At 38.8% G+C, this 17,748-nt stretch overlaps 1 protein-coding gene across 6 annotated transcripts in view; it reads right to left on the reverse strand.

The window, feature by feature from the left end:
* Window positions 1–223: 223 nt before the first annotated feature.
* raver2 (ribonucleoprotein, PTB binding 2) overlaps window positions 224–17,748 on the reverse strand; it is a 33,078-nt gene continuing 15,553 nt past the window's right edge. Inside the window, exons 4-15 of one of the 6 annotated variants that reach the window (XM_031900279.1) lie at window positions 15,083–15,274; window positions 14,742–14,868; window positions 12,612–12,688; window positions 12,005–12,106; window positions 11,808–11,910; window positions 10,723–10,913; window positions 5,822–5,933; window positions 3,679–3,800; window positions 3,488–3,568; window positions 2,234–2,281; window positions 2,047–2,160; window positions 224–836 (exon numbers count right to left, since the gene is read on the reverse strand). In XM_031900279.1, the coding sequence (XP_031756139.1) occupies window positions 702–836; window positions 2,047–2,160; window positions 2,234–2,281; window positions 3,488–3,568; window positions 3,679–3,800; window positions 5,822–5,933; window positions 10,723–10,913; window positions 11,808–11,910; window positions 12,005–12,106; window positions 12,612–12,688; window positions 14,742–14,868; window positions 15,083–15,274 (1,404 nt within the window). In that variant the 3' untranslated portion in view covers window positions 224–701. 6 annotated transcript variants of the gene reach the window in all.

Here is a 17,748-nt window from a genome sequence, read left to right on the forward strand (position 1 = left end):
TTGCTGGAGCCACACCCTGTGCTCATATAGGGACTGGGTGGGGGCACTTCCAGCTATGGCTGCATAGGCAGGCACCAAGATAATGCCCTGACATTATCCAAACTCACCAACATGAGCAAATGCATTCTACCAGCCAACCGTACGTCTGAGACAAAAGGCCTGAAGTCGAAGTTCAACTTTATATATACTTTTAGTTTTAGGGATTATATCCTACAGTACAATGCAGATTTCAACAAGGTTTTATTTTTTTATTGCTCAAAAACTACAGGAGGTAAGGAAGTTTTTGGAAAGCATGCCATTGGAGACACAGTCACAGTTGGAAGATGTTGCCGGCTCTAGTGGCTAATACAGAGGTGTCCATCAGTGCATCAGCTTGTAGGCAAACACAGGCCATTTGAAGTCACTTGTAAAAGTAAATCTTTACTATTAACTTTATTGCTTAATATTTACAAATTAACTTTTTTTTGCAGGCAATAGCAATATTATTATATTATCAAATATGTTATTTACCAAGACATATTCCGGTGTAGAAAATATCTACAAATCTTAAGATTTTTACCATTTATAATAAACAATTCAGCCTGAGAAGTTGAATGTAACCCTTTAGTTCCCTGCTAAAAGGCTTAGAAGAAGATGAACTGCATTGTGCATCTTTGGGTATGTGATGATGGAAGCAGAAGGGACTTGTATAGTTCACACAATTAATAAACTTTCTTCCTTTTAAAGTATGAATCGCCATAGTGCTCTCCCGAACCTTCTGTTAACGGATTCATGTATCCTGCTGGGCTGGCCTCTGTAGCAGATAAAATATACGCTCTCTTTTCTTTAGTTGATGCCTAAAAGAAAAAAAAAAAACAGGGCTGCCACTTGCTATTCAGGTTTAGTGAAAGAACAATACCACTGAAAAGATTATAAACTTATTCTTTGGATAAAGTTGAAAAAGTCCATACTAACAAACAGGAAGTATTTGTCCTCTCCTAGCCCTTACCGATTACCAGGTAACACAGTGCCATAATGGCAAGGGCAGCTTTTGAGTATTGTGGCCCTGTCAGGGCAAGACTAAGGAAAGGAGGACTTCAGGCCTACATACATAATCAGCCAATTCTGTCTTACGCTTCGTTCATTGAAAGCTTATTTGGGATTTAGCCACTTGCATAATAAACACTAGTATAACCTTATTCCTTCAGCCTTGTTCCCCCTTGAGTTTTTTTCATTATCAAGGTCCATTAATACAAAGGATCTATAGGTAACCCAGGAATGGAAAAACTGTGCAGGTGAAAATGCCTGACATGATATAATTCAAGACTAGGGGGCACATTTACTAATCCACGAACGTCCGAAAAGCGTCCGAATGCGTTTTTTTCGTAATGATCGGTACTTTGCGACTTTTTCGCAAATTGTCGCGACTTTTTTGAGCTCTCAATACGAAAGTTGCGACAATTCGCGAAAGTCGTAATGGCTATGAAAAAGTCGCGACAATTCACGAAAGTTATAATGGCAATGAAAAAGTCGCGACAATTCTCCAAAGGCATAATGGCAATGAAAAAGTCGCGACAATTCTCCAAAAGCATAATGGCAATGAAAAAGTCGCGACATTTCACCAAATTTGTTATGGCTACGAAAAAGTTGCGACAATTTACGGGAAAGTCGTAACGGCGACGAAAAAAACGCAAAAAATACAAAAAAGTCGCAAAATGTTCGTTTTCCAATCCGAATTGTTCTCATTCGGATTTGGATTCGTGGATTAGTAAAATCAGCCCCTAGGTGTTTCCCCACTGCTTCTCTAATCCATGACTAATAGCCTTTAGTTTCCATTGGTCCCTAGACCCAAACAGCTTTTACATATCATAAGATATATTGAAACTCAAAGGCTTCTTCAAGACTCAGCTGCATCCCATCATTCTGAACACATTTATATATTTTCATTCAGATAAAATAACCCCCACTGCTTAAAACACCCAATTCCTTGTTTCAGGATTAGGATTGACACTTTATTTCACAATCATGCTATAAATCTGGGTCTCCTCTCTATCCTCTATTACTTACCTTATTAGATGGCGCTGTACTCTCCGCCTGGTAGGTCATCTGGGCACTGGAGTAGTATGTTGGTGGTGCTTGGACATATGCACTATAATTTCCATACGCCAAACCAGAAGACGACTAGGAAAGAAACAAAATTCTGAAATTTGTCATGACAAAGAGTATACAATAAAAAAACTTGAATATACTATACCTGATAATAGTAATTCTCTCCTTCAACTCCAGTTGTATATGAGTTTTGCTGCTCCTTAGAAAATAAATAAAGATCTAATTTGATCGGAAGTAGAAGGGGCCAGAGAAATGGAGCTACTGTCCAGCCAATAACTGAGTGCAATGCTACAGGGTGTAGCAAGCACAGCGCCTTAAATCTAAAGCAAGCTGTAGGCAGAAAGATGTGACACAGCGGGGGTACACTAATGGCTTTCTGTGTTACCGTTTGTATCCGAGACACCTGCCAATACTCTCCAATATCTTACACATATATTAGCAAGAAGGAGTGTCTTTTTGATAGGACATAAAGGAGAAACAAATTTATTACTACATTATTAGCATTCGATATCCAAAACAAGCTTTATAACCCTACTTAGAAGTGTGTTTATTCAGTAAGCAAAGGCTCATTAAGCCTCGAGTATATCTGTAAAAAAAAAAAAAAAAGGCTGGCTGTGGACCCACAATGGTTTTTTATGGTGCTCCATAGGCTACTTTGCAGAACAACATTTTAATTGAATTCGGTCCTTGAACATGCATTATGAGAACTACATGGCCCAACAACTGTGAAAAGCAGGGCATCACTGATCTAAATCATTGACAAATAGAAGGTTTATGTTGAAAGCACTTTCCCAATAGGAGAGACACCAAATGACAGGTAAGACACGTGAAAAAACCATAAACTTCTCACTAATGACATATTATTCAATTCAATTCTAACTTGCATTCATTACCTACTGAGTAAGCATTTAGTACAGTAAGGGCAGACACACTGAGCTACTAGTAGCATCTACTTTTTCATGGCTGCATGGCCAAAAATAACCTGCCATAGAAAATTCGGAGAACTGCCCTTTGCTAAAACACCAGAGACAATTATCAGTAAATGCTCAGCATTGTCTGTTTTAGTAGCCTTGACAAAAAGCTACTAGTAGCTGCTGTGCATGGGTCTTCAACCTAAGTTGATCCACTGCATTCTAACCCTTATCCCAGCAGCACTGACAGCAAATGCCAATCAGTATGTGCACATGGTGGATTTGGTCATGCAAATTGCTTGCTTAATTTAAACCTCAATAAAAAAAAAAAAAAAAAAAACAACAAGCAGAAAACTGCAGAATTCAGACCTTTCACAGTTGTGCATTTTTGGGCTAAACATGGCATGCGTAACAATAGTCTTACGAGTCTCATACAAAACAATGGCCTGACTAGAAGTTAAATGTTAATGGTATTAGGCATTGCTTACAGCTTGCTCTTCACTATGGGACTGCTCCACTTGACTGCTGCTGTAAGCAGAATATTGATCGTACCACTGCTGCAGGGCTTCCTAGAATGCAAGCAAATGCTGCTCTAGTACATCAAAGAAGCTTGGAGGGAAAAAAAAAACATTTTTTAACATAGAAATGAAACATGTAGACCTCCTAAGGACCAGCATACCTGTGAATAATCTCCATATTGCTGACTGTAGCCAAAATAACTTTCCAACCCAGGCTGTGATGCCGATTCCTGAGTGGTTGATCTATTCATATTATGTTGCTGAATGTTCCGTAAGCCCATGCCTGGCCAATAAAACACACAAATAACATTAGATATTAACAGCAGTGTTGCCAATGCTGTTTGTAGGCATAAAAGATACACATCTTTATAAATAAAACAGCCTAAAAACGCATAACCACCAGGGAAGGTATCATGCTGGTAGCATTCCAAGATCTTCTCATTTGGTAAACAAGCTGCAGCCCCACAAAGTTGTGCTTTTATCTTTCAATGTATCAATGCAATACAATTATCAATAATGCCTGTTATCCAGAATGCTTGGGACCTGGAGTTTTCCCAGAAAAGGGGTCTTTCTGCAATTTCGGTCTCCATACTACTACTAAAAAAATCATTTCAGAAAGGATGCTTTTGCCCCCAATAAGGATTAATTATATCTTAGTTAGGATCAAGTACAGGGTACTGTTTTATTATTTTAGAGAAAGGGAAAATCATTTTTAAAAATTTGAATTATTTGAATACAAATGAGTCTATGGGGGACGGCCTTTTCGTTATTTGGAGACTTTTGGATAACTGGTTCCTAGATAACAGATCCTATACCTGTACTATATTACCAGTAATTAAATTTAGCACTACTGAACACTGATAGCAATTGATTTTTAGGTCTTAAATGACATATAAAATGTTCTGATATATTCAAATGAGAGGTTATTTTCAACCAGCATCTGTATAAATGAATAATACGTATGGTGTCTTCTTGATTTATGTACTATTCTTGTTCCCTCAGGCACTTAATATTGTGCACTCTTACATGGTAAGCCCACACATATTATAGAATACTTATTTATACATGGCTCTAATATTTGCCTACAAAATTAAGGTGATCAAAATTTAAAAAAAATGAAAGGCTCGGGTAGTGCAGGAACAGGAATATTGCTCCAGTCTGTCATTGAATTTGGGCATTAGCACAGAGAATGCCACATGGCTTAAATGAGGAATTGTACAGGCCCTGCCAGGGGAATGAGCAATGGTTTATTTGGGTGTGATGTGATGTAGCTGGTTGGGAGTGTTGTCTATTTATGAGACCATTTTAAAAGTAAAAACCTTATTTACTTAGTTGCCAGGGACCCACCCCAAGGGGTCCACCCCTTCCTACTTAATTGCATAGGCTCCCATGATTTCTGAAGACAGGAACTTTTACGCTTGCCATGCTATTTACTGTGAGTAAACACACAGTGCGGCACTGATCAAACAAAACCTGCAGATGCAGACTCTATGACGCAGGTACTATGGTACTTTAATGTTAGTACCATAGATTATATGCTGGCTAAGAAGGAAAATCTCCCCGTTTGACATATTCTCATTCAGTTAGGCTCTCTGTACACAGGCACCAGTTCCCTACTGGGAGGGGAGGGGGCCACCTATGTGCTTCCCCTTGCCCGTCCCTTTAGAATCGAGAGTTGCCGAACACAGGCCACAAAGGAGTCTAGGTGCAGGCTACAGGAGTACAGAGGCCTGCAGCTATCTGCACACTGCACCTGGGTGTTTGCCCAAAGGCTAATGGTGGCCTTTTTTGCACTTTGCATGCTGCGCCTTGTTTCACAAGTGAGCCCTTATGTGTTATAATAAAAATTTCAGTGGCATCTTACCCAAAACTTAAATTGTTTTCTAATAATGCTGTGAATGTAATTGCAAGTGTTCCTTGCATGGCTATTTAATTGGGGGCCCCCCCCATAATCATTTAGCACCAGGTTTGAGAGGCCAGGTGTGCGTGTGCACTTACTTTGGTTTCAGTGAATGTAATTGCCTCAGTTTCACAGAGTTTAGTATTAAAAACTGTTTATTATACCAATCACCATCTATTCCTGTGTGAAGTCAGAACAGGAAAGCACACTGTGGTCTGTTTTATGTAACCCCTAGATGCTTTTTGGTGCAGGTGCAGTAGAACTGTTCTATTTCCAGCCATCTGGTAGATGCTTCAGAAGCAGCCGGGGATGCACATAGGTAACACTTGGACAAAATTCCATGAAACACTGAGCTATACCAAATGATACTTATGATAAAGAAACCACATTGTTATTTTTCTCACCTGCTATTGAGGAACCAGCCAACACACTTGCCAGATTTAGATATGGATTTGTACTCAGTCTGATATCTCTTGGAGGCTCACCCAGAAGTGAGGTCTGATTACTGGATTTATTCTGAAACCAATTGATAAGGATAAATATGTTGCATCCAATTAATATAAGCACAAAAGGATTTGGATGATTTAGGATGTTTTTGGTTTGTTTTTTTTTTGCTATAGCACATTTATCTGGCAATAACAGAAGGAAACAGCAAAGGAAAAGTAATGATTTATTCTTTATGGCCTCTTTAGGCTAGAACTTTGTTATTACTCCTGGTCAAATGTAACCCTAGCCATCTCCATGCACATCCATCATAACACTGTCTTTGCATGCTATTTATAATTTTCCCTTAAAAGTATTTCCTGATGCTTTTACATTCCCTATCTGATCCCCTATGTTGCTCTATGAGGAGGCTGCCATATTTGTGCAGCAGGAGTCAGTTAGCATATTAGCGTTAGCATTAGAAGCTATAACTGACAGTTTGAGAAGGGACAGTCAGATTGGCAAATCAGTCAGGTTCAGGAACTTCACTTTACAATTACTTACAAAAGCAGCCCTATCAGAGAAAAATGATCAACATGACCTGTAGGTAACTTTTAATGTACATTCATATTTTGAAGGGTAGTATTTCAATGTGCTTATCACTTTAATGGTTATATTCTAAACAGTTTCTGGAGTATATACATTTTTAAGACAGCTAATAGAAGGCTTTTGGCTCAACTGAGAGTCAGCAACCCTAGTGTTAACTGAATGCAGGAAGTGCATAGAAAGCACATAGGGTCACTGACACTCAGGGACTTAAAAATGCTGTTGAGCTAAAAGCCAGTCTAGCAGTTACAGAATTACTGATCTTAGACCAATTACAGTTTTACAGATTTTTCACAAGAGAAGGACAGATTTTTACATAGTTACAAGTTAGGTGCTAATTCACTTGTTTAGAGATTCAGTTATATTAAAGGGGTTGTTCACCTTTAAATTAACTTTTAGTATGATGTAGAGAGTAATATTCGGAGACAATTTGCAATTGGTCTTCATTTTTTATTATTTGTACAGTAGTATGTTTAGTTATTTTACTTTCAATTCAGCAGCTCTTCAGTTTTGAGTTTCAGCAGTTATTTGGTTGCTAGGGTCCAAGTTACCTTAGCAACCAGGGAGTGGTTTGGATGAGAGACTGGTGTATGAATAGGTGAGGGTCTGAATAGAAAAGAAAGTTACAAAAAGTAACAATAACATTAAAACTGTAGCCTCACAGAGCAATAGTTTTTGACTGCCAGGGTCAGTGACCCCCATTTGAAAGCTGCAAAGAGCAGGAAGAAGGCGGCAAATAATTCAAAAACTATAACAAGTAAATAATGAAGACCAATTTTAAAAGTTGCTTAGAATTGGGCATTCTATAACATAAACTAAAAATTAACTTTGTTGGAATAGATGGAAGTGAATGTGTGTACCATTATATATTTTTGGTCCATGTAATTCAATAGTACAGCTGTCTCTGAGTAGGCTCTCGGTGTAGGTCTTGCCTTTGAGAAGGATTCTTTGGCTTCTTTTAGCCTATCCCTGCCTAACTAATATGGATTTTTTGCTTCACCTGTCCTACCCTGTAGGAAGCCATGTTCCAATTTCAAGTGATGCAGTGATCCCCAACCAGTGGCTCCGGAGCAACATGTTGCTTACCAACCGCTTAGATCAGGCTCGGGAGCCAGATGTGGCTCTTTTGATGGCTGCATCTGGCTTGCTGCCAAATCTTTAATAAAAAAAAATAACGGGGGCGTGTCCTGCGCTCGGCAGATAGAAGACGTGTTCTACGCCCTCCTCTGCATCGCAATCGCATCTGGCATCCTTGGGACCCACCCTACCTTGCCCCGAAGCATCCGCGGCCAAACATATTGTTTGGCTCTCACAGAATTAATTTTAAAATATGTGGTGTTTATGGCTCTCTCAGCCAAAAAGGTTCCTGACCCCTGGCTTAGATGTTGCTCTCAGTTGCTGGTTGCATAAAAATCAGGTGTACTGAAAAACAGAACCTCCTGGAGGCTGCCAGTCCACATAAAGTCTACCAAATAGCCAATCACAACCTATTTTTGGCACCACCACGAACCCTTTTTTATTTTACATTTGAATGTGGCTCACAGGTAAAAAAAGGTTGGGGACTTCTGCACTAATAAAATTTAAGGAGAGTGAAACAGGCTGTCTGCAAGTTTGGATACATGGGCAAATGTTAGACACCCCCCAGTAATTGTAAGCACTTACCTGATACCCTGGGCTGGTTCTCCTGTTAGCACAAAACTGCACAAGCTGGGGTATTTCCGTGTGAGCAGCAATGGAGCGATCTACTTCTACTTGCCATTCCACCGGCAAGAATGTAAATCGTTGGTGGGGTGGCATATGCGGGGAAACTGAGGCAACACTTATGCCATCCCACTGGCGATTTACATTCTTGCCGGTGGGATGGCATGTCGGGAAGATTAGTCGCCTGTGATAAATCTTCACTATTGCGGACGACTAATCTCCCCACTGCCCTTAAAAGGCCAGCATTTTGTTAAAATTCACTTGTTTCTCTATTGCACATAAGCATTCATGCAAAGAACGAAGAAGCAGGAAGACAATTGCTTGCACAGATGTATGCCAGGTTGGTGCAGTCTTCTGCTCAGATGAGCACCATCCTGGAGTATCAGGTTAAAATATTAAAATTACTGGGGGGTGGTGCCTAGCATTTGGCACCCCTAGTGATTAAAGCTTTCCTTCCCCTTTAATGCAGTGCTATGTGTATAGCATGAGGCATGCAAATAAACCTTCTCTGTCTAAGTGTCTTTGAGAAGAGTCAGTCTCTCTCTAACCTGTATGGTTCTTTTGCGTATCTACTTCCATACAAGGGTGCAGGCAGTTGTGATAAATGCTATTGGATAATAATAAAAAGCATGCTCCTACAAGTGAGCAGGTGGCTCTACATCTGGCACATAGCTAAAAACAGCATTTATTCAAAGCTAGTTAGTTATTCTGCGACAGATTAAAAGCCACCTACAATAGTACATCAGGAGGTGGTCCTGTAGCTGTGATTAAATTACAGGTGTTCTTGAACTAAGGATGAGGGAGCTGTTGCAGGCAGCAGGCCACACCATTGTGTATTTTAGTAACTGGGGACAGCCGGAGTGCCAATTTCTGATATATACTATTGGACAATTAAAAAAAAGTTCCTCTATGTGAATGGTGGCCCTCTAGCTGTTGCAGGACAAGAACAACATTTGCCCTTGGATGTAGCCAACTGTTCTCTGACAGCTAGACAGCCACCTAGTTACACCAGTATATCAGCAGTTGGCTGCCCATCTGTGAATAAATCACAATTTGCTCAATCTAAGGCTAATGCTCCACGGGGATATTAGTTGCCTGAGGTTAATATCTGCTACTATGGGCGACCAATCTTTCAGAAATGCCTTTCTACCAGCAATAAAATGAATTGCCAGTGGATTGCTTCGTGTTTCTGAAGTCGCCTGAAATGGAAACACGCCGCTGAAGTGGAAAGGCATTTCTGGGAGATTAGCTGCCTGTGAAAGCAAAGATTAACCACTAGCAACTAATCTCGCCATTAGCCATTGCCATAAAGTTGAAGGTTGTTGCTTCTGGCAGCAGGAAAGACATCCCATAGTACACAAAAGTTACTATTGTATTGCAGACTGCTATACTTAGATGTCATTCCCAGCACTCTTATTTGCACATATTCTACTAACAGCTGATAAAGAGGCAGTTTGGAGGAGAGTTGTAGCTCCACTAACCACAGCTTCATAGAGCTGGAGAGTTGCTTGTCACTCAAATGACCACTTCCTGTTGGAGAACTGGCAATATACATTGAAAGAAAGGAGGAATATAATACTAACATTAGGCAAACACAATATTTTATAGTTTAATATTGACAAAATCTCAAGTGTGCCATAGGCCTAAATATTTCTAGGCCATTTAGTTAGTTTTATTAACCTGCCAGCATGACTGTAGAGATAATATAGTGCATACTTGTACAGGAGTTAAAGCAGAAGAAAATTCTTCACAGTGCATAATGCGTCACAGAATAGGCCAATTTCTTTAACTGTGTACATATTGTAGTTAGTCAACAATCCATAATTTTAGCTAGCAATCCTGACATGGAAGAATTTATGACATGAGCAATATCAAGTAAAGATCACGTATAGTTGCAGATAACCCTACCATGCAATTACAACTGCTGTAATCCAAGTAAAAAATCATTTAGTTAGAGTAAACAGATAATGTACCCTATAACAATGTAAAATTGCCCACAGTGTCTCCAGCAGTGTCTCCTGATGCTTCTCTGCTCCATTCTATCACTTTTTTCACACTGAGCTGCCCTTACCAGGGCAGATAAGCAAGGGACACTACTGTTACAGATTCATGATATTTGTAGTGTAAAAACTGCTAATGTCGTGAAATATGAAACAAAAATGAAAATGAATGTTAAAGTGGTCAAAAGACCACTCTAAGCAATTTACATTAAGGTACAGAGGCGGGTATATATGTCCCCTTTGATGTCCCCTGAGCCACAATTAAAGCCTACAGAAAACTGTTTGCCAGTACACATGGTTGCAACCAAAACCTGCCTCCAAGCCAGAAATTCAAAAATGAGCACCTGCTTTGAGGCCACTGGGAGCAACATCCAAGGGGTTGGTGAACAACATGTTGCTCCCAAGCTACTGGTTGGGGGGATCACTGAATTAGAGGTTCCTGTGGCTTTTTTTTTTTTTTTATTAACATTGATATGGAAAAAATACTCATAAAAAACAAGTTGTGATTGTGTCACTATTAATTATTAATGAAACACTGAAAATGAAGAAAAAAAAAATCAAGGGAAGCATCTTACCAAGAGTGGTGACCCAGAGCTAGCAGGCTGGTTTTGTGGCTGATTCGGCCCTGTAAGCACTGATCCAGACTGCTGTAAATAAGGCTGAGATCCTGCCCCTTCCAGCAAAGCTATAGATGTCGGCTGTTTATCCTGTGTCAGACGGGACAGAACTGAACTCATGTGCGGATTGTGGTAGAAAGGCATCATGCCTAGAAGAACAAAATATAGATAGAAAGTGATTGTAAAATGAACCATCACAAACCTGCCTGGGAAATTCAAGTTCCTCCTCTGAATTTATTCAACTAGCCCTTTAGCCATCTCCATGTATCCCATGTGCCAGCTGTTCTATGTAGTGATTTTATAATTTAGGCCTTTCAAGCTGCACAGCAATGCTCTCTATATTCAGAGGATGTGGGAGGACAGAAGGCGGCAAGCTGAAATGCAAACTGGTGTGAACTCAAAACAAGCTATATTTCACATATATCTGAGGGTTTACACAGTGGGGAAAAAAGGAAAATAAAAATTGTTTAAAATGAAGGACATGCTGAATATTCCATAAGTAGATACAGATATACAGAATCAGTTATCCAGAAATGGATAGGCCATCTTGATTTTAATCGAATTCAGATTTTTTAAAAAATTATTTCCTTTTTCCCTGTACTAATAAAACAGTACCTTGTACTTGATCCTAACTAAGATATTATGAATCCTTATTGGAGGCAAAACAAACTTACTGTGTTCATTTAACATTTAAATTTAATTTGAATGTTTCATTTTTTTAGTAGACTTAAGCTTATCTGAAAACCCCCAGGTCTTGAGCATTCTGGATAACGAGTCCCATACCTGTACTACTAAACATTTTTAAAAAACCTGGTAGGGAGTACAAACTACAACTTAGCATATCTGAATGTGGATGTAGAACATAAAACTGAAGCCATTTATATATTTTAAGATATACTGAACATTTAGGTGGCCATTTATAAACGCTGGGCAAATTTGCACAGTAACCCAAAGCAACCAATGAATTTCTTTTTTTAGCTATCTGCAGGTTGAACATTAAAAGCAATTATCTGATTCCTCATAGAATTTTAAAGACAAATTACTTTTCTGCCCATCTTGTTGCGAAGCCTCCACTGATCCTGGCTGTGATGGGCCCATTCCTGTCTGTAACACGGAGACTGGAGCTTCTCCGAGAAGGCCAGGTTTCTATTATGAAAGAAACATTTCTTTAGGGTACAAAGACTGCAACTACTTGTATATAACAACATGCAATTATACACATACTTATGCACATACTTACACAATTATTCGACTGAGCACTTTTTAGCTGCAAAAGTTGCTTCTGTGCCATTTGTAGATGTGAGAAGTTTTGAAGCAGGGAATTACCTCCCATACCTTGTGTCTGTGTAGGAACAAGCATACTGTATTTTTTAACAAGGTCCAAAGTACTTTATTAGCAGTGAGAAGCCCTTTTGCCCAGAAAAAGTTATTTTGGCCACGCAGTATTTCTCTGATCTAGAGACAACTGTCCAAATATACAATGCTGTTGAGATTGTGTCCTTTTTAATGTCACTTATAGACTAAAATTTTCTGCCACATTTAATGATACATAGTTTTGCTTTCTGGTATCTTTTAGGGCATGTTAAATGTAAAGAACATTGTTAAAGACCCAAAGAAAGCGTATTGGTATACAAATAGTATGGTAATAGGAACAAATCTAGCGTGTATGGCTAGCTTGTTGGAGGGTATATGTATTCCTTTAAAAGTTTAGTTGCATATAAAGGAACTGCTGTGATATCTATAACTTCATCAGGTTGCTTAGCGTGTCAAACGCACAGCAGAGTTTATTAATGTACAGGTTAGAGTTTCTAAGTATCACCGGTTACCAAAATGTAAAGGTTTGTTACCTGATGCAGTTTGTTGAGTTGTAGTAAGGCTTGGCTTACTGTCGGATTCACAAAGTGAGGCCGTCCTGATGTTGAACCTTTTAAAGGCAATATTTACAACTGTTAGTAGAACAACATAACTTGCTGCTGCTTGAATTAAAATGATCATCATTCATTTAGAACCCACAGACATCATCGCTGACATATCAGGCTGCAGCACTGCAATTTGCTATGATGTAAAGGGTACTAATGTGGTCATCAGCAATACTAACTTAAAGGGCCACCAAGCAATTAAGTCTTTTCAGTAAAATGTGTTGAACACAAGGGGATACATATACTGACATAATTACATTAGTATTTTTTAATATCAGCAAAACTATGTACTTGTTCGTTTTACAAGTAATGTTAGAGAATACCCCTCTGCCCAATAAACTATGCTTTTTATAAGGGTATTACAAAACTAAGGATGTTAAGGGAAGCAAAATGTGATATGCAGCTCTTTCAGATCATAATTGTATAATGTAAACCATCATTTATGAAGCACCAATATATTCCTCAGCACTGTAATAGGGTGCAAACATGCAACATATAGAATACATACATGTGTCTGCTACATTTAATTTTCTACACAAAACGAAATTACGTTCAAACTCTCTTTAGAGACTAACATTTGAGTCTAATCTGAATATGCAAATAAGGGTTTGGATTTGGTTTATTATTCAGACGCATATTAGAGAAAGCTAGTATTTACTTAGAATAAAATAAAAATATTATTTTCAATATAAATATGGATGCTCTGAATCCTTTGTTATTGTAAAATGACTTTCTGCTCAGAATGGTATTTAAAGGAGAAAAAAAAGGTAAAAACAAAGTAAGCTTGATCAGAAAGGTCTATGTAAATACAGCCATAAGCACTAAGAAATGCTGCACTGATTTCTCTGTCAAAAGATTTGTTGTGTCTGTAATTCATGTGCCAGAGACACACAGCTTTCTGTTCTCTCCCCTCTCCTGCTCGCTCCTCCCTCAAGAATGCTAAGAACTCACTCCCCCCCCTTAGGAATGTGGATCTGAGCCAATCAGCAGAAAGCTGACTCATAGTCTAACTAACTGAGCATGTACACTTGGTCTCGGTCTCGGTGCAGGAGTGAAGCATTATGGGAACTTTCTTTACACAGCTCAGTGTTTTTTCTTCCTGTTTGGCTTCAGATCATCTGAACGGGAGAAATATGGGGAGACTTAAGGGTACTACTGAGACAACGGAAGATATACCTGCAGCTTGAGATTAACTCTTTATTAGTCTTTCCTTCTCCTTTAAGTACAGCCACCCAGGGCATGTGTAATGCCTTATACACCAATAGAGATCTAACAAATGGTAAGCTATGGCTGATGCAGAGATCTTCACTGTCATGGCTGCAATACTTTTCTATCTCTCAAAATGTGTAAATTTAGGGTTAAGCTTCTCTTTGCACAGAGTGTATCTGAATCTTTTGGGCTTATATAGAAAAGATGCAGATTTGCCCCATATTAAGTAAAGTCTCTGACAGCAACCAGTATATTTTAATTCAGATGTTTATTGAACTTTTCATGAACAAGTTAAAAAGTCATACTTTCCAAAATAACTTCTTTATAGCTTGTTGCTAATGTAAAACAAAAAAAAAATATTAAAGAAAAAAACCCACCACAGTGGAGACACAGAGATATATTGGTATTGCTGTATAAGAGGGGTCCCCAACCTTTCTTACTCGTGAGCCACAGTCAAATGTAAAAAGACTTGGAGAGCAACGCAAGCATCATAAAAGTTCATGGAGGTGCCAAATATGGGTATTAGGCAGCCTCTATGCACTACATCAGCTTACAGGAGAATTTATTTGGGAGTAAATCTTGTTTGTATTCAACTAAAACTTGCCACCAAGTCAGGAATTTAAAAATAACTATCTGGCTTGGGGGCACTGAGAGCAACATCCAAGGGGTTGGTAAGCAATATGTTGCCCCTTAGCCACTGGTTGGGGATCACTGCTGTAGAAGATATACGCTGTACTGAGTACAAGAGTGTCAGCTTTACTAATTTTGCCAAGAACAAAGGCTGCATTGGTGCTATAAGCAAAGCTTTGCTGAGAAGATCAGAGACATTACCTTAAACAATTGGCTTACCATGCTTTCCCGGTCTTCCTCTTTGCTGGGGTTGCAACAGCATCTGTAACATTGCTGGGTTACTAAAACTTTGCATTATTTGTACTGGGTTTGGTTCTGGAAGCAATCCTTTCCTATTATTCTGCAGCTGTAAATGGACATGTAGAAAATAATTTATATATATCATTTAGCCATTAGTAAGAAAAATATATCTTTGCATGCAAAAATGTGCTATTTAATTGAATTTTTAAGTGACCTGGTCAAACATGTGGGCCACATTAGAACTTTAGGCCTTTAAAATATCGACCCACTGCGCCTCCATAAGCAAAATCTTAAAGAGAGAAATAGTTAAAATTCCTCACCATTCCTTGTGCTGCTATAAGAGCTGCTAAAGTGCTTCTGCCTGGAGAGCCCGGGGCACAGAAGGACAGCTGGATTCTGCTTCCTTTGACAGTGGTACCATCCATTGACTTTCTTACCTCCTCAGCCTGCTCAGCTGTCTCATACTCCACCACTGCAAAACCAACAAAACAACCAACTTCATCTTCAGCCAACTGCAAAACAAATGAGACATTTAATTTAGAAGATGCTGAATACTTCTTTTTACCATATACATAAAAGAGCAGCAGCCACATTTAAATTCCCCTTTAAAGGGTAAATTCTATCAATATCAAATTGCCTAGAGGTCTATTATAAACACTTCTGCAATTTACATTAAATGTATCTTGAGCACCCTCACTTGTTACACCTGAGTGACAGGGAACTACCAAAAATATTGACACAAAAAAAAATCAAGTATTTACCCTTTGTGTCCCCTTTAATGCACAAAAAGCCTAAAGACTTTGTACTAATCTGTACTACCTGTGGCAGTTATCAAAACATCTCTACCTGCCATAGATAACTTGGTATATGAATGGGCACCACAAAGGTCTACAAGTACCCATGATTATTTCCCAATTTTGAACATGAGTCCCAGTTGCTTAAAATGGAATTAGTGCTAGCTAACTGCTACATGTGCTACACCCCTAAAGGCAAATGAGGAAGAAAACTTTCTATAAACATTTATGAAAAGTACTGCTACAAAAGCTCCAGCATTCATATCACTCCCTTCTTCTGCACTTATTTCACGATAATCAAAAATACCTGGGAACAGGAGGCATATTTCTGGCATGTTGCTCAGTGTATTTTTTTTTTTTTTTTTTTTTTTTTAAATCAGTCACTCCCATAATGTTAAAAAGCAATTGTCTAAATATGTAACGTGGCAGCTGATGGCAGCCTAAAGGTGGCCATACACGTGGTGATCTGACGATGTTTCGTGCGACCATCGGTCGCACGAAACATAGTCAGATGTGCTACACACCATTCAGGGCTGAATCGGCAGGTAAGGAGGTAGAAACAATAGGATTTCTACCGCCTTCTGCCGATTCAGCTCTGAAGGGAGAATTTTGGTCAGGCGCCTTCTATGGCGCCCGATCAAAATTTTCAAACTGGTCCGATCGGCGAGTCGTCCGATATCAGCAGCTTCCTGCGATATCGGGCGACTCGCCGACATGCCATACACGCACCGATTATCGTACGAAACGAGGTTTCGTACGATAATATCGGTGCGTGTATGGCCACCTTTAGATTTGTGTCTTCTTTTATTAGGAAAAAATTATATTTTGGGTTGACTTGTCCAATAACAAAACTTATTAAAGAAAATACTGTGGTGTGCACGTTTTAAGGTGGCCATACACGCACCGATAATATCGTACGAAATCTCGTTTCGTACGATATTCGGTGCGTGTATGGTATGTCGGCGAGTCGACCGATATCGCAGGAAGCTGCTGATATCGGCCGATCGGACCAGTTGGAAAATTTTGATCGGGCGCCATAGAAGGCGCCTGATCAAAATCTCCCTTCAGAGCTGAATCGGCAGAAGGAGGTAGAAATCCTATTGTTTCTACCTCCTTACCTGCCGATTCAGCCCTGAATGGTGTGTGGCGGATCTTACGATGTTTCGTGCGACCGATGGTCGTACGAAACATCGTCAGATCGCCACGTGTATGGCCACCTTTAGTAACGTTGCAATATACATTCATTACATATTTGCAATGGTTTCTGCATTATTTCTACATATAAATGCTATTAGAAGCAGTGTTTGTCTTTTGCTGCGGGAGACTTTTGCAACATTGTTTAAAAAGTAACAACCAGGAGTCCAGAAAATGCTGCGTTCAATAGTAATTACATTTACAAATAACTTTTAAAGCATTAAATAAGTTTAATACATTCATATTTGGAAAGTTGCTTAGAATTATGTTTTTTTTTTTATTCAGCAAAAAAATATTTTTGGGGTTGACATATCCTTTAAGATCATGGTATGAACAGGAGTGTGGCAAGTGAAAGCAAAAACAAATACTGCTGTTGTGTTTACAGACTACTCGGCTCCTGAATAGGAAAGCCCACCCCTTTGAATCAAGCAGAGGGATTTATTTTATGTGTATATATGTTTCTGCATATGTACAAATGTTAAAAATGATAGCCCCTTTATGGTACTGTTAAGCAAAAAAAACCGTGAATAAACCTATTTTTTTTTTTTTTTTTTTGCTATTTTGCACTGTTCTAGAATCCATTTTGTTGCTTTCTGCCTCCTCTGGCTCAAAGATTGTTCTTTAGTGACCTCATTCCAACTGAATACCAAAACTTTTTGATCTGGAGAAACATGAACATTTATCTCTCCCACAACAAACACACATGCATAGATAATGGTATTTAAAAAACAAAACATGTATAGATAATGGTGTATATATATATATATATATATATATATATATATATATATATATATATATATATATATATATATATATATATATATATATATATATACATACACACACACACACACACACCATTCTGGGGGTCGTGAAATTCAGGTCCCTACCATCATAGTCAAAGTGGATAAAAGGTAAGCTTGAGGGTGGGTAACATTGGGTTACTGGCCTCAGGCTACAGGGAGTGAAATGCCCATGGTTCCCACTAGATCACA

The sequence above is a fragment of the Xenopus tropicalis genome, chromosome 4, assembly GCF_000004195.4.
Source record: "Xenopus tropicalis strain Nigerian chromosome 4, UCB_Xtro_10.0, whole genome shotgun sequence".
In the NCBI taxonomy this organism is placed as follows: Eukaryota; Metazoa; Chordata; class Amphibia; order Anura; family Pipidae; genus Xenopus; species Xenopus tropicalis.